Source organism: Acartia tonsa, chromosome 8 (genome assembly GCF_053477335.1).
Source record: "Acartia tonsa isolate MP-2025a chromosome 8, ASM5347733v1, whole genome shotgun sequence".
In the NCBI taxonomy this organism is placed as follows: domain Eukaryota; kingdom Metazoa; phylum Arthropoda; class Copepoda; order Calanoida; family Acartiidae; genus Acartia; species Acartia tonsa.
In genome coordinates, this window is record NC_137267.1 from 24,226,440 (window position 1) to 24,246,069 (window position 19,630).

Below are 19,630 nucleotides of genomic sequence, written 5' to 3' on the forward strand. Positions count from 1 at the left end.
TTGATTATTTCAGATATTAGAATTTACAATTTTATATTTTTAAGAAAATGGATAACACAGAAGCTGTTTCTTCTAAAGGTACAACAATAATAGCATTTAAACTAGTCTCGATTGCCTTAATTTTTGTTATTGCATTCTGGCTATTTTTAGACAATCCTTCACCATTTCCTGAAAAACGGCTTCTATTTTAATCTCTGCTCTAAAAGAGGATGACAAGTTGACAACATCCTTTAATAAGGAAACTTAAAAAATATCCTAATAGATCTCTAACTTTATTATTATCCTTATCTAAAATAATTATCAGGATTAACTGATCTGCCGCCAGAAATATTAACTCTAATAATATCCAACCTGGAACTAAGGGACAGATTTTCTGTAGCCCATACCTGCACAATTCTCAAGGTTCAATATTATAACAAAATATTTGAGACAGGACAATTATGTCCATAAGTAGCGCATTAAAACAGTTCGGTTAATTAAAAAACCTTAAAGAGTAGGTTTCTCTTGTGAGGGGGGTGGTATTTGTCAGTAAGTTTTAGTGATAGCACACAGGGGTTAATAAACACATTTTCTGGTAGCACACAGGGGTTTATAAACATATTTTCTGATAGCACACAGGGGTTTATAAACATATTTTCTGATAGCACACAGGAGTTTATAAACATATTTTCTGATAGCACACAGGGGTTTATAAACATATTTTCTGATAGCACACAGGGGTTTATAAACATATTTTCTTATAGCACACAGGGGTTTATAAACATATTTTCTGATAGCACACAGGGGTTAATAAACACATTTTCTGATAGCACACAGGGGTTTATAAACATATTTCCTGATAGCACACAGGAGTTTATAAACATATTTTCTGATAGCACACAGGGGTTTATAAACATATTTTCTGATAGCACACAGGGGTTTATAAACATATTTTCTGATAGCACACAGGGGTTTATAAACATATTTTCTGATAGCACACAGGGGTTTATAAACATATTTTCTGATAGCACACAGGGGTTTATAAACATATTTTCTGATAGCACACAGGGGTTTATAAACATATTTTCTGATAGCACACAGGGGTTTATAAACATATTTCTGATAGCACACAGGGGTTTATAAACATATTTTCTGATAGCACACAGGGGTTTATAAACATATTTTCTTATAGCAAACAGGGGTTTATAAACATATTTTCTGATAGCACACAGGGGTTTATAAACATATTTTCTGATAGCACACAGGAGTTTATAAACATATTTTCTGATAGCACACAGGGGTTTATAAACATATTTTCTGATAGCACACAGGGGTTTATAAACATATTTTCTTATAGCAAACAGGGGTTTATAAACATATTTTCTGATAGCACACAGGGGTTTATAAACATATTTTCTGATAGCACACAGGAGTTTATAAACATATTTTCTGATAGCACACAGGAGTTTATAAACATATTTTCTGATAGCACACAGGGGTTTATAAACATATTTTCTGATAGCACACAGGGGTTTATAAACATATTTTCTGATAGCACACAGGGGTTTATAAACATATTTTCTTATAGCACACAGGGGTTTATAAACATATTTTCTGATAGCACACAGGGGTTAATAAACACATTTTCTGATAGCACACAGGGGTTTATAAACATATTTCCTGATAGCACACAGGAGTTTATAAACATATTTTCTGATAGCACACAGGGGTTTATAAACATATTTTCTGATAGCACACAGGGGTTTATAAACATATTTTCTGATAGCACACAGGGGTTTATAAACATATTTTCTGATAGCACACAGGGGTTTATAAACATATTTTCTGATAGCACACAGGGGTTTATAAACATATTTTCTGATAGCACACAGGGGTTTATAAACATATTTTCTGATAGCACACAGGGGTTTATAAACATATTTTCTGATAGCACACAGGAGTTTATAAACATATTTTCTGATAGCACACAGGGGTTTATAAACATATTTTCTGATAGCACACAGGGGTTTATAAACATATTTCTGATAGCACACAGGGGTTTATAAACATATTTTCTGATAGCACACAGGGGTTTATAAACATATTTTCTTATAGCAAACAGGGGTTTATAAACATATTTTCTGATAGCACACAGGGGTTTATAAACATATTTTCTGATAGCACACAGGAGTTTATAAACATATTTTCTGATAGCACACAGGGGTTTATAAACATATTTTCTGATAGCACACAGGGGTTTATAAACATATTTTCTTATAGCAAACAGGGGTTTATAAACATATTTTCTGATAGCACACAGGGGTTTATAAACATATTTTCTGATAGCACACAGGAGTTTATAAACATATTTTCTGATAGCACACAGGAGTTTATAAACATATTTTCTGATAGCACACAGGGGTTTATAAACATATTTCCTGATAGCACACAGGGGTTTATAAACATATTTTCTGATAGCACACAGGAGTTTATAAACATATTTTCTGATAGCACACAGGGGTTTATAAACATATTTTCTGATAGCACACAGGAGTTTATAAACATATTTTCTGATAGCACACAGGAGTTTATAAACATATTTCCTGATAGCACACAGGAGTTTATAAACATATTTTCTGATAGCACACAGGGGTTTATAAACATATTTTCTGATAGCACACAGGGGTTAATAAACATATTTTCTGATTCGTTTGGCTTAAAAACTATCGGGGACTAGAGTGAAATCTTGATTTGTTGATACAAAATAGCTGTTGCGTAACTATTCCATTAAAAATCTATAGAAGGGGTAGGTAATTATTGTTTTCTTTTATACAATTGGATGTATACATCAATATATCCATCTTTTGATTCAGCGGTTAGCGAGATCCTTATAGACAGACACTTATATACATCATTTTACTTTTATATAAGGGCACAAAACTATTAATATTGGTCTGCAGAATGTGGTGTTTAACCTGCTTGATTGGGAGGTGTACTGTAACGAAGATGTACTCAGATACTTGTTTCTTATTCCCAAGATTACATCACTCAAACTCAGGTTTGGAAAATTAAAGACAATCTAATGTCTTATTATTAACTAGTTGCTTCTCCCATAGTCTCAAGGCCGGGGAAAGTGAAGAGGTTAGAAAATAGCATAAAACCACCCAAAGAATATATAAAGCTTCTCTGAATAGAACAGTTAATTCGAACCAGTAGTTTCCAAGATCTTTAGCTTCAGACAAAAAAACCTACTACTTATGTATGCATATTGGATAGTCAACAAGCAAGTTATAGTCTTCTAGAGGCTGCGTCGTAGCATCTAGGGGCCATCAATTCTATGGAGTAGAAAAAAAGTCAAAAACCATTTCAAGACTTAAATCCACGTGATTAGAAAAGTCGTCCTTCTGTAAAACTCGCCTAAATTTGATTTAAATTCTATTACAGAATAGTTATCTTCTATCGCATGGTATTATAGACACTGGACAGCTTTCCTCGGATTTAAAATGACAAATTATAGGATAAAAACCAGCTTTGTTGAACCCGAGGTACGATTTTTTTAAATATTCGTTGAAAATCGTCTGCATTACTATGCTAGACACGATTTTTTAGTAGCTCTAAGAACCGGTTCTAATCCAGCGGATATTAATCGGAATTTAAGGCATACTGGAAACAATTTTAATCATACTTTAGAAATGTTGGAGAATGTGAGATCAGCTTCCTGGTTCAAACATTTTCAGGTATATTTAATAGTGTGTTTTTCAATACTTACCTAGCATGATATTGTTTTTAAAAATATGATTTGCCCCTGTATGTTTTAATATGACAGTTTCAAACTAAATTAATTGTCGACATGCTAATGACTCATCATATCTATATATATTCTTATCTATTTTTATTGCTGATTGTTGGGCCACCCAAAAACGGCTAGCTGTGTTATATATTTAAGATGCGTAGCATCTCTATAAGTATCCACTTACCGAACTTACTCACAGGCTGGCTGACTTCAGAAATTTTGCTATTAGAGTTATTGATTATATTCTGACACTTGCGTAAACAAACAGTAAATTATAGGCTTTGTCTTTGGAGTGAGAGGATAGATTTTACAAAAGAGTTTCCTATTGCGATTGGATTTGGCCTCCATGTTCAGTCTTGTTTGATAATGCATATTTTTCAAAATCAGACGGACTTCAAGAAGTTAGATTTATTTTGGCTCTTGAGTCCTGTATGATTTTATACATAAACCTATTGCCTTTAATTTCTATATGTCATTGAAGAAATTACTGAGTTGGATGTGCAGAGCGAATATTTTTGTCGTGAAGTAGTGGAACAGATCACTCAACTACCTAACCTTACCCAGCTGTGTATCTCAGGTATAGTAGTGGTATAGATTACTCAACTACACTGTCTTACCCAGCTGTGTAAATCAGGTATAGTAGTGGTATAGATTACTCAACTACTTTGTCTTACCCAGCTGTGTATCTCGGTATAGTAGTGGTATAGATTACTCAACTACCCTGTCTTACCCAGCTGTGTATCTCAGGTATAGTAATGGTATAGATTACTCAACTACCCTGTCTTACCCAGCTGTGTAAATCAGGTATAGTAGTAGTATAGATTACTCAACTACTTTGTCTTACCCAGCTGTGTATCTCAGGTATAGTAATGGTATAGATTACTCAACTACCCTGTCTTACCCAGCTGTGTATCTCAGGTATAGTAGTGGTATAGATTACTCAACTACCCTGTATTACCCAGCTGTGTATCTCAGGTATAGTAATGGTATAGATTACTCAACTACCATGTCTTACCCAGCTGTGTATCTCAGGTATAGTAGTGGTATAGATTACTCAACTACCCTGTATTACCCAGCTGTGTATCTCAGGTATAGTAGTGGTATAGATTACTCAACTACTTTGTCTTACCCAGCTGTGTATCTCGGTATAGTAGTGGTATAGATTACTCAACTACCCTGTCTTACCCAGCTGTGTATCTCAGGTATAGTAATGGTATAGATTACTCAACTACCCTGTCTTACCCAGCTGTGTAAATCAGGTATAGTAGTAGTATAGATTACTCAACTACTTTGTCTTACCCAGCTGTGTATCTCAGGTATAGTAATGGTATAGATTACTCAACTACCCTGTCTTACCCAGCTGTGTATCTCAGGTATAGTAGTGGTATAGATTACTCAACTACCCTGTATTACCCAGCTGTGTATCTCAGGTATAGTAATGGTATAGATTACTCAACTACCATGTCTTACCCAGCTGTGTATCTCAGGTATAGTAGTGGTATAGATTACTCAACTACCCTGTATTACCCAGCTGTGTATATCAGGTATAGTAGTGGTATAGATTACTCAACTACCCTGTCTTACCCAGCTGTGTATCTCAGGTATAGTAGTGATATAGATTACTCAACTACCCTGTCTTTCCCAGCTGTGTATCTCAGGTATAGTAGTGGTATAGATTACTCAACTACCCTGTCTTACCCAGCTGTGTATCTCAGGTATAGTAGTGGTATAGATTACTCAACTACCCTGTATTACCCAGCTGTGTATCTCAGGTACATATAGTAGTGGAGCAGATTATAAATAGGATCTGCTGCAGTTCACGGTAAAATATTGCTGGTAACGAATATTGCCAAAAATCTATGAATTTTAAAGGCTACTATCTGCCAAACGGCTGAACGTACAGATCATACCCGCACACCATTTTAAGCGGTATAAGAAGGCCTACAAATAATCTGGAATAGCTAAGATCCAATGATGCACAGGGAAAGCTTCACTGAAGAAAAAACGCGTAAAATAGGCATTTTTCTCGCATTTCTCTGCACTTCGAGATAATTATGCATTATTGGTTTATGGCTATTCCAGATTATTTGTAGGCCTTCTTATGCCACTTAAAACAGTGTGCGGGCGTGATCTGTACGTTCAGCCGTTTGGCAGCTAGCAGCCTTTAAAATTCATAAATTTTTGGCAATATTCGATACCAGCAATATTTTACGGTGAATTGCAGTAGATCCAATAAATATATAACTCCCAACTTTAAAATATTATATTCAGAACTTAATTATAAAAACAAAAACAGTCATAGATAGATAACCAAATTAGCCAGACCTAATGAAAGCTTTTTGTTGAACTACCTAAAATATTTTCTTTTGTAGGCCCATCTGCATCTGATGAGAGAGATGATGATTTAGAACTCTTTTTTGCTTCTAAAAAACTCAGGGTGTGCACTTAAATTTTAAGTTCACCTTCAGCTAATTTTGTTTTAAACAATATTTTCAAGTATAGGGGTGAGATTCTTCCTTAAGATGCCAAATGTTTTTCTTTCTGATTTCTATTGGATAATTCGATGACATTTGCTTAACATGGTTGTGTGCAGTGCATACATGCATAAGTTGGGTTTTCCTTATGAAGGGCAACCCTATGAAAGGAGGATAAGAGGCCTTCTAGCGCAACTCAGGAGCTGAAAAGTACTTCATGTATGGTTGTGTGTAAAAAAATTTTTTTTTATGAAACAGGTCCTGAGGGAATTCTTATCTTAAAACAATGCTATTAATAGACTTGGATACCACAAATTTCACACAAAGATTACACTTGGCTGAACACATAAAGTTAGTGCTAGTTAGACTAAAACAAGATTTTTGATGCTTTATTAGTACATACATTTGTAAAAGATTTATGAAATGAAATTTACTGTATGTAATCACCAGTAGAGCAGCTACACGTTAATTTGTTGCACATATGAAATAGAAACTAGTAGTAGCAAGAGAAATGTTGAATGGATCTAATATATTTATGGATACTAGTGTCGACAAGTTGACTACCCTTAGATTTGTCGAAGTCTACATCGAAAATGAAGGTAGGAAATTTTCATTTACAAAAAACTTATACTAATGGCTCAGCAGGACGGCCGACTGTAGATACTTTGAGTGATTAGACTGCTGCACAATATTTTAAATTGTAACAAACATAGCTGTTTGCAGAAAAGGAGGGGACATTGGACTGTTTATTACACTATCCCCTAAAGTTTTATAAGAACGTTTTCTTATTTGTTGTCTTAACAACTTAGGGAACTTATATTGAATTTTGATTGATTTGTTCATTAAGTTTAATATCTAAACGTTTCAACCACTCATTGTAATCTACAGAATAAGTTGTATTGTGTATTATCTTTGTTGATGTACATTAATTTATCGACCATTGTCTTATCCCTTAGATCCCTGAGTAGTTTGACTGTTGTACCTTTAAAGAACACAATTACAGTTTCATAGAATTTGATGATTTTATTTCAGGACTAGAACGAGTGTTTTCGTTGCTGACAAACCTACAAACCTTGGAATTAACTCGTATTGGTGGAGCTGATCTGGAAGATGTCTTTCTTGAGCTTAGCAGTGTGTGCCCATTCAAAAATAAACTTAGACAACTAAGCTTTAAATTCAATAATTGTAGCTTCGCTGCATTAGCAGCCGTTCACACCAATTTTGTCAATTTGACTAAACTCCAGTTTGTTGGAAATGTGAAGAGAAAGAGGGACGTGGTGATTAAACCATTATTCAATGTATCTTATGTTGATCTTAGCTTTACTAAAAGGTGAATTTTATTTATTATTATCTAAAAGAAAGTGCTTTAAAAGATACACCGGCTTGATGACAGATACATACAACCCTCTCCCCCACTTATTGAAAGTATGTATTGTTGTTAATTATTAAAGGTCAGATTAGATTAGGTTGTGTTATATTAGTTTCCGAGTAGCCCCGCAGTTTTATGGCACCCCGTTGGAATTAGACATAAATAGGAAAAAAAGAATTTTGTAACATGACATTTAGACAATCTTTTACAGGGCACATAAATCTAGACATTTTTTAAACGGCCATGGCGCAAAAACTACTTGACCAATCAGGACGTTTGACCCCACTATAGAAAGCTTAGGTAATGACCTTTACGCACAAAAAAATCTTTGGACGAAGATAGACGTGTACACCGAGATGGCCGCGCATATGTTCAACAAGGCAGATTCCAAATGCGCCGGTGGTTTAATGCGCAAAATCACAAAACGTAGGGTCCGACAGGGAAGGAATTGGAATCTTGACCCCAAATTTTGTGAGTGTCTTAGGCTCATTGAGACACACATTTTGCCGTGTTTAAATCCATTTTAACTCAATCCTAGCCAAAATGAGTTCAATTTTTCAAGAATTTGAGCCTTAAGAAATCACAAACAGTAGGGCCCGACAGGGAAGGAGTTAGAAATTTGACCCTAAATTTTTTGTGTGTCTTAAGCTCATCGAGACACGCATTTTGAGTACTTAAAGTCCACTGTAGCTAAATCTTAGTCCAAATGAGAGCAAAAACATGGATTTTGTCAATTTGGCGGTTACTCATGTTCCTAAGGAAATGTGGCCTCCCAGCAGCCCGATCTTAATTCAATGGACTTTTGGGCCTGGGGCTACTTTGAAGCATGCACCAATAGACGTGCCCATACCACAAAGACCTCCCTCATTGCCACTATCAATGAGAACTACGCCAGCTTGGACAGGTACATTTTGACCTGGACCTGCCGGCGGTTGAGGAGGCCGGTAGAGGCGGTGATTGAGGCTGGCGGCGATTTTGTTGAATAATCAACTAGTCATATACCTATTTTGCTTCCCAGTTTTTAAAATTCAATAAAATCTTTAAAATTGCGATTTTATGTTCATTTGTTTAAAAATTAGAATTTGTCCGGATTTATGTGCCGCACCCTGTATATAAATTTCTGTTGCTTCAAAACTTTTAAAGAAGTACCTAGTGTTTTTTATTTAGTAATTCATTTTGAAAATTAAATCATATTCTTAGATTGCCCGGTGGTTTTAAAACCTACATGGAACTCTACCCAACCGCAAAAACTCTCGTTCTTGTAGGTAAAAATTTTAAAACAACATCAAAGACGACATTATTCAAATACTTTACTGAAAGACATTTGCTTACCTGTTTACGTTTTTTTGTACACTTGCCTAAAGTTCAGTTTTGATTCGACTGTTTTTTTAAAGCTAACTATTTTCTTTTAGGGGCATCGCCTTAACGAAAAAATTATAAACCTTTTCATAGCCAATGGGGTTTTCATAACTTTACCTGTGATCGGCATTGGCGACGGCTGCACTAAATGATTTAAAGATCTAGCCCTGTTTGCATAGCCGTTAACGAGATTTATAATAACACACAAATATTATACAGATAATTGCTTATGCTTGCATACAGCTACTAATATATTATAGAGAAGCGGCTATCCCCTAGAGCTTTTAAGGACACTTCAGGAAAGGAGAGAGGGGAGAAGTAAACCCTCAACTTTCAATTTTATTTTTAAAAAGAAAAAGTAAAAATATAAATATTTATGTTTAGGAAATCTTTTGGTAAGGTAGATGTTCCCTTCCTTTAAAAAATATAAAAACTTTCCCATGACCTTTAATATCTAATCTTCACTGTACAGAAGAACCATATATCATTCTATCGGATTATGAGATCCTTCGCTAAACAGAAACATACAGATAGACATCTTTTTTTAATTCACTTTTTTAGGCGTTGGGCTTCAAGACAAAGATGTAGAAAGATTTGCCTGCTATAAACAAGTGGAGGTAAACTTTTAGTATTCATTGTCATGTTACTGAGATATTTTTTCAGAAAATTTTCGATTCTGGTCTATTTAACTTGGAAGATGTCGCAAAGTTTGCGTTTTTAAAAAAGTTTAAACAAAGATAGTGTAATTCACATAGCTATAATGTATGGCAGAATATTGGAAGAAAAAGCATGTCTTAAACAGGCGACAGTGGCCATTAATCATTAACATGTTGTTATGATAATTCTAGTATGGCTTCAAAACCGATTAATATCCGCTGGATTAGAACCGGTTATACGCCATATTGAAAAATTATGTTTCGTTTTGTACTTTAGACAGTTTTCTACGAATAATTAAATAAAAATCAAAATATTAACACCCAAGAAGCGGAAGGCTCGGGCTGATCTTACAATTTTAATTTACTTTCCGAGTAATGCTGTCTTGAATACGATGTAATAAATAAATATTTTTATCGTTTTAGGAGTTGAATATCGCCTACACTCCACTGACTGAGAAGGCTCTATTAAGCTTAAGGTGATTCTCAAGTAGTTTTTTGTAATCACTTCAATAGAAATTTCCCAGATGGGTGTTATACGTCTTTACATTCTCCGTTTAATTATAATTATAAAAACTTTAAAACCCCCTTTCCCTCCCATCCCCAAAAATTGTTTATGGTTCAAAGCCAATACTCTTTTCGAATCAAGTGATTTTTTTAAAAAACCATCCCTATGAAGTTAAATTATCCCGGTCCCTCTTATTTTACTTTTTGTAGGTTGATACTTCCATGTTTGAAAAAACTGTGGATTAACGAGGGCGCTCTGGGGCAGCTAGAGATCAACCTATTTTTTGCTGGTATACTCTTATTTAAATGTGATTTTTAACTGATACCAAATATATTTTGTGCATTTTACTGGCATTTAACCATCAACAAAGTAGAGTGAAAAAACTAAGTCTAACTATTTTTTTTATAGAACAAAAATTTAAAATACGATAATTTACAACAAGTTTCATTAAAAGTCCAGAATTATCATTCTGTATTTTAAAAATATGTTTAGTTACAATATTAAAATTTAAAGGTTATTTAGTTTTTTATTTGTTCGTTTTACTGATTTGGAATAACCTACATGTATATACTTTCCTACAACTAATACTTTCTTTGTACTATGTTATTTTTTTCACGTTAATAAAATTTTTAAAAATCATTTCGTTCATTTTGAACATTTTTATTTTTGGGACATCATAATAAAGATGAAATCGTCCGATTAACATGACGATATTTAAGGAATGATTTACAAGTAAAAAGGTGTCTGTTCGTCTAACTGTCGAGTGTAGTGGAGAATCTCGCTAACAGCCAGGAGTTCTTGTGTGAATTATTGAATCTTGGCTTTTTCAGATAATGCTAGGCCTCTCTTGTCGCTTATATATATTGTAGCCGTTGGAATAACATGTAAGTTCAGTCGTTTAACAACTATTAGCTTTTAAGTTGTTATTTTGTTGGAATCGATTCCTGCAAAATTTTACCGTGAACTGCACATGATCCTCAAATTCTGATATCCTGTTATTTACAGCAGTAAGATTTTTTTTCTGTTGCGAAGGATCTCACAATTGCTGAACCGATGTTTTCCTTAACAGTCAAGCATTTTTAAGGTCCAGGATAGAGTTTCAACTATTTTAGGGGAGGGTATCTCTAACCTCCGAATTAAAAATACCCACCAGAAAAAAAAATTGATGCTAGAGGCTTCTAGGGGCGTAGAAAAGTAAAAAACAATATATACTAATAAGAGTTTATTTTGTGATAATTCATATGAGCAAAAAAAATAATAATATAATAACAAATTGAAATAAAATACAGGTGTTTATAAAATATAGACATACAAAATCATTAATAAAATTCTTTTTTAAACCATGCAGTAAGAAAATTTATATTTACAATTCAACTAGATTTATTAAGGATTTTGTATAGCTAGCCATTGGAGACCATTAGATAAGATTTTACTGCATTCTCGTGCAAACAATAATTTTATTCAGTTTAACTTAAACAAAGCAGTCAATAACAAATATTTTTTACAGATTCTTGGTGATTTTAATTGCATTTAAAAAAGAAATACTTGTTTTATTTCACTGCTTCTTTAAAGTTAAACATAGAAAAAAAGCAAATTTTAAATGAGATTAAATACAAATTTTCAAACATGATTAAATCCGTTTCCTTTGGTGGAAAATTTCAGCACTATTTTATAGTGATTTATACTTAGGATAAGTTTATTTTATCATACAAATAATAACAAGTTTTTATAAGATTACCATGATTTTAAGTTGCTGTATAATTAATATTTGTTACAATAACATAAAAAGAAATGTTTATTTAGGCACTGGTGTCCTTTTCTTGGTCTTTCTACTCAATTAAAGATGGCATTGTATGGCACATTGGTTAGACATTTTCTGGCACTACGAAACTAAATTTATATTTAAACATTTGTCCAACTTTTTTTGAGATTCTTTCTTTTTAAACAAAAGTCTGAAAGAACTTTTTATGCCAGAGATATTTTTACTATTTCAAACATGCACTTTTTTCAAATAATATAATTTAAATGAAATATTTTTGAATGATTGATTTGTACAAAATTTTTAATATTTGAGCCTCTAAGGCATTTCTACATTATATAATAATATTTAAGGACTGTAAACCCGTCCGAGCTAAGAATATATAAAAAGAGATAACAATAGGTCTATGCCATGCATGCCAATTCTTTGAAAGATAATGGCATGGCTACACTAGTTTTGTTTAAACATTGGTTTCGTCAAAATTCTTCTGAAATTTCTTTCAAAAGACTTCACAGGTTTGTAAGATTAATTTACATATCATATGACCAATATTTACATTAATAAAACACATTGAATTAGTCCCAACTGTCAGAATCTAAACATTGTTTTTTTTTATCAAAAAACATTATTTAAAGAAAAAAATTGTTGTTTCTTGCTCAGTAACAACAAAAAGTTTAATTTTCATATTTAATCTTAATCTTAAATTAATGATTGAAAATTGATTTTCAAGATATGCACAACTACTTTAAACTTTGTGCACACTGGCTGTACAGTTACAAAGATACAATTAATCACAGATTGTTTTCATAAACAAAACTTAATACTAGGGCTTTTTAGGTGGTTTCAAAAGTCAATTTATACGTTTTTTATCCATCATGTACCATTTACCTCACCTTGACTTTTAAAACCATATTATTTTATGTTTAGAATTGATTAAAAAATTATCTTTTTATCAGAAATCTTCTATTTAAAAATTAGGATAAGTTCTAAACATAAAAAGCATTCATTTTCACTAAAAAAATCTAAATTTATATGTACAATTCTATCCATATTTGAGGATTAAAACAACATTCAATTAAATTATAGTTTTAACTAGAGATACATATATCAAAGATATTTAACTGAATGATTATCGTAATTGGAGGGAATTGAACATTTGAGGATTATCATTGAAGTTTCAGTGTAAAATAATATAAATGGCACTTTTTTTTATAAACAAGAAGCATAATTATAGCAAATATTTAAACAAATTTTCTTCTTTTTATGAGATTCAATTAAGTATTCACCTCAAAACTGTTTATTATTTGTACATTTATCATAGATCATTTATGTTCAACATACCCATACTAATTATGCCAGTTTAAATTTACTAAATACATATCATGGCTTTTTATCACTAGGTTATAAATATGGCTAGGTAGAGTAATCTCTAAATTAATGCTAAGTTTGTTTAGTCGTCTTGCTTACAAAAATGCTATACAGCATTTTAGTTTATTTCATAACAAATCACTTGAAATATGTCTATAACTTTTAAATTTATGATACAATATTTTAGGCCGATTGTATTAGATAAAGATTCTTCATAAAAGAATTTGAAAATTTGTTGTTTATTCATTAATATGCCTGTATTTGTGTGCCTCCATTTGTGAGAGTCCTAGCACAGCATACTGACATTTGGTGCAGTGGTAGTGGGTTTGCTTACCATTGTGAATGCAACCTGAAAAGAAAAGATGAATATTATTTTGAAAATCAATTGATAGAATAGAAAGATTATTTTTATAATAAGTACTTTATTTCTTTTCTACATACCTATTGCCTTTTGGATTTATTTTCCTTGCCCCAATTGAATTATATTTTATGTTTTAAGTAAATTTTCTTAATTTGATTATTGTTTAAATTCACAACCTATTTTTTACCTATAACAGTGCAATATTGTGTGGGTGTGTATTTCTCAAATCCGGCCGCCATTATGCTGTCCAGTTTCTGATGTTGCCTTAATTAAAACAAATATTGATAACTTTTATTTCATTAACAGTAGTTGTATGTTTGTCTGTTTCTTTCATAAAAACTAAAACGTTTGTACCATAGAGTTGGGGATGCATGGGGTATTACGAATCCATCCTTTTTTAGCTTTAAACTGCCATCCATTTATATTAAGTAGTAAGCTTTGTTTGTCTGTAGCAATGGACCTCATGAACCGATATGGTTCTCCTTTACAGTGAATCTTTTTATAGGTCCAGGAAAGGTTTATTACTATTTTGGGGGATGGTATCTCCAACCTCCAAGATAAATCAACACTAGAAAAAAATACTCCCTCCCAATTTTTTTCTCCATATTATTAGAATTGAAAAAGAATAGGGTGGGGCGGGGCAGGTCGACTTTCTTACCCACCATAAGTGCCCGTAGAGGCTTTTAGGGGGCGTAGCCACTAGTTTGATTCTAGTTCTACTAGACTACCACTTCTTTTATCTCTAGGGGGTAAATGCTAGAAAGGTTACCTTCTGTGGGCCACAACTTTGTTTGTATCAGTGCAGTAGTAGTCACACTTCAGACAATGGAAATGACTTGAACTCTTCTGATTAGCACCTACTGTCAAAATATTATTAGTTTTCAGTCATTTCAAGTTAAAACTAATTAAAATATAAAACTATTGAGGCAAAAAAATGAATTTATTATCAATAAAAAATGAAGTGAAATTTTCCAAAGAAAATTTGGCACCTCTGTTGAATGTATTGCCTTGAATATTGTTAAGTTGGCAATCTGGTTTTCCACATGGAACTCCACGGTAACCCTGGAACTCATCTCCACACAGAGTGTCCAACCTTTCATGACGAGCTGTGTGTTGGACAAATCTAAACAAGGAATATCTCAGTTATTTTTTTTTAAAAAACAGTGATTGTAAAGAAATTAATTAACTAATAAGGGTTTACTTGTGTTTTACTATAATTACTTTTCAAACATAAAAATTGCTAGAATGAAAGAGAATTTACCTAGTTTTATCGCAGAATCTGTAGTTACAATCCTTCCTCATACAATGGAAATGTGTTTGATGTTCTCTGTAGTTACAGTTCACAAAGGCACAATCCTCATTGAACCTAGATGTAACACTTCAAAATCAATATAAATATGCAATTATCATCATATCAAACAAATATTTTTTTTTAAATTAGGCTGCATTAAAATAGAAAAAGTAGGAACAATAATGTGTATAAGTAGCACAACTACAATTAATACCTAAATTATGATATTTGTAATTTTGTCCTATGGAAAATGAAGCCAATACTTCTTGGACTGCTTTAGTGACGGACCTACGTGTATAGTGTATACCCTAGTTATTAAGTAGCTGCGCTACTAAAAGTATCGCTGAACAGACCTGTATCTCATGTACCCCTCTGGTACAGGTTCATCCTTCATCATTCTCATGGAGGTCTGGAGTCTCATCTTCTTTTGGTCCATCATCATGGGGTCATCATCCAAATCAAGAGCTGATACACCACGCTTAGCCTAAAGTAATGGTTGTGTAAGATCTTAGTAACAGTCGTGCTTGTCATAAATGCTCTCAAAATCAGCTGCTATAAGTATTTGTATCTTGGGTTTCAAGTTGGTTCTTTACTATTTAGGATTTAAAAATCAAAATGTTCACTTTGATTCTGTACCTGCCATGGAGGTGGTTGTAAATGACTATCAACACCAGGAGGAAATCTTGGATCAGAGAACTGTGAGAAAGGATTGGACATGCCAGGCAACATGAAGCTGGAGGCAAGAAATTGGTTGAATACCTAAAAGAATATCAATTGGTGGACAATGCTTCAACTAAATTCAGATTTTATGTATTTGAGATACATTATTCAAATTCTAGCAAGATTCTCTGTCAAGGGGAACCATGTTGTTCTAGAAGCGAAATCTTTTGTTACAGACAGACATCCTGATACTTTTATACAGGGATAAGTATTATACTTACAGATTTGCCAGCCATATTTGGTGGAAGGCCATATCCCATTGCTTGATGGAGTCTTCCAGGAACCCCTAATCCTGGCACAGAACTGCCTGGGGCACCTACAATAAACACTACTCTTATGCATTTGCACTCTTTGTAAGATAAAGAAACACAGTACAATCTATTTTTAGATTTAAAAAAACCTTTGACATCTCGAGAATAAAAAAACTGGTTGTACTCTTATAATTTTTACATTTTATATCCGCAGAAAGCTGTTTATAATATGATGCGAGAAATAACTATTATTTTTCAAAAAATAAACTAACCTCCTGGTGGTGTCGGCATAGCCAGGGATGAAAGGGGAGACTGCATAGAAAATGGTGAAAGTGGCGTTGACCGCTCTCCATCTCTGGGTGTAGAAATATCTGAATCTCTGCCCTGCAAGTCTTTGGGATCTGCTATGGATGATCTGTCAAGACTTATGTCCTAAAAGAATGAAAATATTAATTTTGTTATTAAGAATTAACGAAATGAGATTAAAATGCAATAAACGTAAATTACTTACCTTATCATTTGCATTGATTTGTTGAATTTCATCTCTGCTGTTAGGCCTAGAATCTCTTAAAGCCTGAACTGCATTGCTAGTCAGCTGTAGAGCTTGCGAGCTGGTCAATTGCAAGGGTTGTGAGGATGCAAGCTGTAGGGCTTGTGATGTGGTCAACTGTAGTGGTTGGGATGTTGCCAACTGTAAAGCTTGAGAAGTGGTTAGCTGCAGTGGTTGAGAACTGGCTAGTGAGGTAATAGGTAGGGAGAGGCTGTGGCTTGTTGGGGTTCCAGAGGATAACATAGAACCTGAAAAATTAAGATTTTATAAACTTGAATTAATTAGATAAATGTTAAATTTTACTTTGAAATCGCCTAATAAAATTGATTTAACAGAATGTGAATATTATACCTGAAGCCATTTGCTGGTTCACTAACGCCTGGAGAGCAGCTTCTTGTTCAGGTCTGGACATTGGACCAGGAAAGAATGTACCCTTAGGTTTCACTACACCTTAAAAAGATTCAGAGTTAAACCTAACTTTATACTAAGTTAAATTATATAGATTATATGTTAAGATAAATTATGCATACCTATTTTCTCATCAGAACTGTCAGTGATGCAAATATCTGAATCATTGTCATTCTTAGACTTTTCATCAATAGACAGAGCACCAGGACTCTTATCTCCATCTTCACCTGGAATATTAAGTGTTAATACCTATACAAAACTAAAATTAAGAAATAAAAATTTATTTTCAAAAATTATCATTTTGAAATGTGAGATTAAAATACACTTACTGTCTGGCTTGATGTGTTTGGCAATACTGTGATTAAGAAAGACTGAAGAAGGTGTTGGCCCAGTGTTGGAGCTTGCAAGTGTTTGGATACCCATCATTGAGGCCTGCTGAAGGCTGAGACTTGTGGGTAGACCCAGGCTTGACTGTACACCAGCTAGGCTGGATGGGACACCTGTCAAACTTGAGGGTATTCCACCAAAGTTTCCCAAACCTGCAGCAGCAGCTGCCAAACCTGGAGGCATGCCAGGAACACCTGCCAGGCTGGGTGGAAGGCCGAGGGGTTGGAGGCTGCCAAGGCCTGGAGGAAGGCCACCAGGACTAGATTGGATGCCAAGAATGTCAGGTGAATGTGGGGAGGGTTTGGGAAGCTTAAAGCTTGTGAATACAGCTTGAGGTGTTGAACCAGGAGTGCAGCCAAACTGAAAAGAAAAATATAAACTTTTTATCATAAAATTGATTAAATCTTAAAACTCATAAATTACTTTAAATTTTTTATACGGGGCCTAAGATTTCTTTAAGAGTCTATACCTCAATAATCCTGTTCTTTGGGGGCCTTCCTCTTTTCCTCTTAAACATACTATCCATACTGGAGGCTGATGACGTAAACATTGTCTCATCTTGATGACTCATCTGAACAAAAATCAATTATAGAGTAGCTGTACCCATTTCTTAATTTGTCTTTTTTTCACTTTTTAATTTTAAAAACCCTGGTTAATTTCTTACCGGTTTCATGGGGGAACCAAAGTTTGGACCATTTTTATTCCAGAGCTTGCTAAATTCATGCATCTAAAATATTTATAAAATTACATCCTGGATATTAGATAAAATAAGATTGAGGGGGTTAGTTTTTCCATATGCCTAAATCTTGTAGGGGCTACCTACACAGCACTAAATTTAACCTAACCTTACTTAAAATAGTAAAGAAACAGACGTTAAACTACCCAACCCCCCTCTCTTTTTAAATTTATTAAAAAATAAGTGAGAGATTTTATCAGTTCTCACCAGGTTACTTTATGTTAAAGCACTGAAAAATATAGCATTGCACAATTTTATCTAACAAGTAGTTTTCTATTTATTCTTTTTTACCTTGTAGTGTTCTAATCTTGTAAAGGGTTGATCCATACAAGTAATAATTTCATCACAATTTTCCTAAAAAAATACAAATTTTGAGTTTCTTAAAAAGTGTTTTGTATAATTGTCCTTATCAGAAAAATAAGGGGGGGGGGAGTTCTGACACATTTGCGTAAACGGTGAGTATAAGCTTTAACTTTGGACTGGAGGATAGGTTATTAGGGATAAAATCATTCTTATATGATGAATTTCCCCCAGATTTAAGATTTTTTGGATAGGCCTCCAGGTTCCGGAGCTCCAGGCCTCCAGGTGGTCTCTGTACAGGTAAAAATGAAATTTTTTTTTTAAAGTTATAGGTCAACTTATAAAACAAAATATGCATCTTTTTTAATATTATTCACATATTTGAAGAAAAAATATGCATATTTTGTTTTATAAGTTGATTTTTAACTTTAAAAAAAAAATTTTTTTTTTCATTTTTCCTGTACAGAGACCACCTGGAGGCCTGGAGCTCCGGAACCTGGAGGCCTATCCAAAAAATCTTAAATCTGGGGGAAATTCATCATATAAGAATGATTTTATCCCTAATAACCTATCCTCTCAGTCCAAAGATAAAGCCTATACTCACCGTTTACGCAAATGTGTCAGAACTTCCCCCCCCCCCCTTAAAAGATAGATAAATTACTAGAATACGAAGTAGTATTAGAATTACAATTGTTGCATACATTACAAGAGTATGGTTTAAAGATTTAGGAAAGGATTAATATTTCTTTAAAATTTCAAATTATGGGGGTGTGGGCAAACACCCCTTTAGCACCACCGTTCTACTTCTATAACCAATGCATTGAACAGGAATACTAGATCATTAATTTTAAGTTTTAAAGCAATGCGTTTAACTATTATACCCTTCACACATTAACCTGTAATCTAATGATAGCTTACCATTCTGCAATGATAATGAACTTCAGTAGTCCTGTGGGGGCATCCAGGAGGGCATGGGGGCTCTCCAATCAATTCATCTGGATCAATCTTAAAATATTTGAAGTATTATGAATTATCATAAAAGTAATCAGGTTTTTGTTGTCTGAAGCTTAAGTATTCAATAACCGATTAAGGTCTTCTTTTTATGGATGATTTTAGGCTATATTTTATTACTTATATTTTACTAAAATAGATTTAGTAAGCTTAAAAACTAAGATTACCTTTTTGAAGTAGAAGTTAGAGATATAATCTTGTTGGAAATGTAATCTTCCATGCTCATGAATTCCGTCATCAGAATCTTCTCCCCTAAAATTATTAATTTAATGATTAAAATAAATATATTATATATAGATCTCTAATCAGTAACTTCAACCAATAAGAATACAGGGAAGGAACAATTTTGAAAC

General features: G+C 33.3%; 2 protein-coding genes across 14 annotated transcripts in view; one reads left to right on the forward strand and one right to left on the reverse strand.

The window, feature by feature from the left end:
* The first annotated feature begins 11 nt into the window (after positions 1-11).
* On the forward strand, positions 12-10,774 carry LOC145325462 (uncharacterized). Its single transcript, XM_080168447.1, has 12 exons — positions 12-78; positions 305-402; positions 2,940-3,037; positions 3,670-3,716; positions 4,254-4,349; positions 6,145-6,209; positions 6,737-6,845; positions 7,279-7,576; positions 8,816-8,880; positions 9,536-9,591; positions 10,054-10,106; positions 10,345-10,774. The coding sequence occupies exons 1-12, from the start codon at positions 48-50 to the stop codon at positions 10,451-10,453; spliced, it is 1,125 nt and encodes a 374-aa protein (XP_080024573.1). The 5' UTR covers positions 12-47; the 3' UTR covers positions 10,454-10,774.
* A 570-nt stretch (positions 10,775-11,344) lies between these two features.
* Positions 11,345-19,630, reverse strand: part of LOC145326329 (zinc finger protein castor homolog 1-like) — a 116,864-nt gene continuing 108,578 nt past the window's right edge. The window contains exons 22-39 of one of the 13 annotated variants that reach the window (XM_080169631.1): positions 19,445-19,529; positions 19,185-19,271; positions 18,258-18,320; positions 17,895-17,957; positions 17,700-17,801; positions 17,173-17,590; positions 16,966-17,070; positions 16,787-16,885; positions 16,397-16,683; positions 16,158-16,317; positions 15,856-15,950; positions 15,551-15,673; positions 15,268-15,398; positions 14,885-14,989; positions 14,631-14,746; positions 14,393-14,480; positions 13,811-13,887; positions 11,345-13,611 (exon numbers count right to left, since the gene is read on the reverse strand). In XM_080169631.1, coding sequence (XP_080025757.1) covers positions 13,502-13,611; positions 13,811-13,887; positions 14,393-14,480; positions 14,631-14,746; positions 14,885-14,989; positions 15,268-15,398; positions 15,551-15,673; positions 15,856-15,950; positions 16,158-16,317; positions 16,397-16,683; positions 16,787-16,885; positions 16,966-17,070; positions 17,173-17,590; positions 17,700-17,801; positions 17,895-17,957; positions 18,258-18,320; positions 19,185-19,271; positions 19,445-19,529 — 2,314 coding nt within the window. In that variant the 3' untranslated portion in view covers positions 11,345-13,501. Of the gene's footprint in view, positions 13,612-13,799; positions 13,888-14,392; positions 14,484-14,612; positions 14,747-14,884; positions 15,002-15,267; positions 15,399-15,550; positions 15,674-15,855; positions 15,963-16,157; positions 16,318-16,396; positions 16,684-16,786; positions 16,886-16,965; positions 17,071-17,172; positions 17,591-17,699; positions 17,802-17,894; positions 17,958-18,257; positions 18,321-19,184; positions 19,272-19,444; positions 19,530-19,630 lie in introns of all 13 variants that reach the window. The other 12 variants (XM_080169628.1, XM_080169636.1, XM_080169624.1 and 9 more) reach the window with 12 other exon arrangements.

What these genes read in the sequence shown, in the direction of transcription:
- LOC145325462 (XM_080168447.1), top strand. Translation starts at nt 48, where the DNA reads ATGGATAACACAGAAGCTGTTTCTTCTAAAG. An exon ending in AGAAGCTGTTTCTTCTAAAG is followed by an intron (nt 79 to 304) that starts GTACAACAATAA and finishes AATAATTATCAG; the next exon opens with GATTAACTGATCTGCCGCCA. An exon ending in AAAAACTCTCGTTCTTGTAG is followed by an intron (nt 8,881 to 9,535) that starts GTAAAAATTTTA and finishes TCACTTTTTTAG; the next exon opens with GCGTTGGGCTTCAAGACAAA.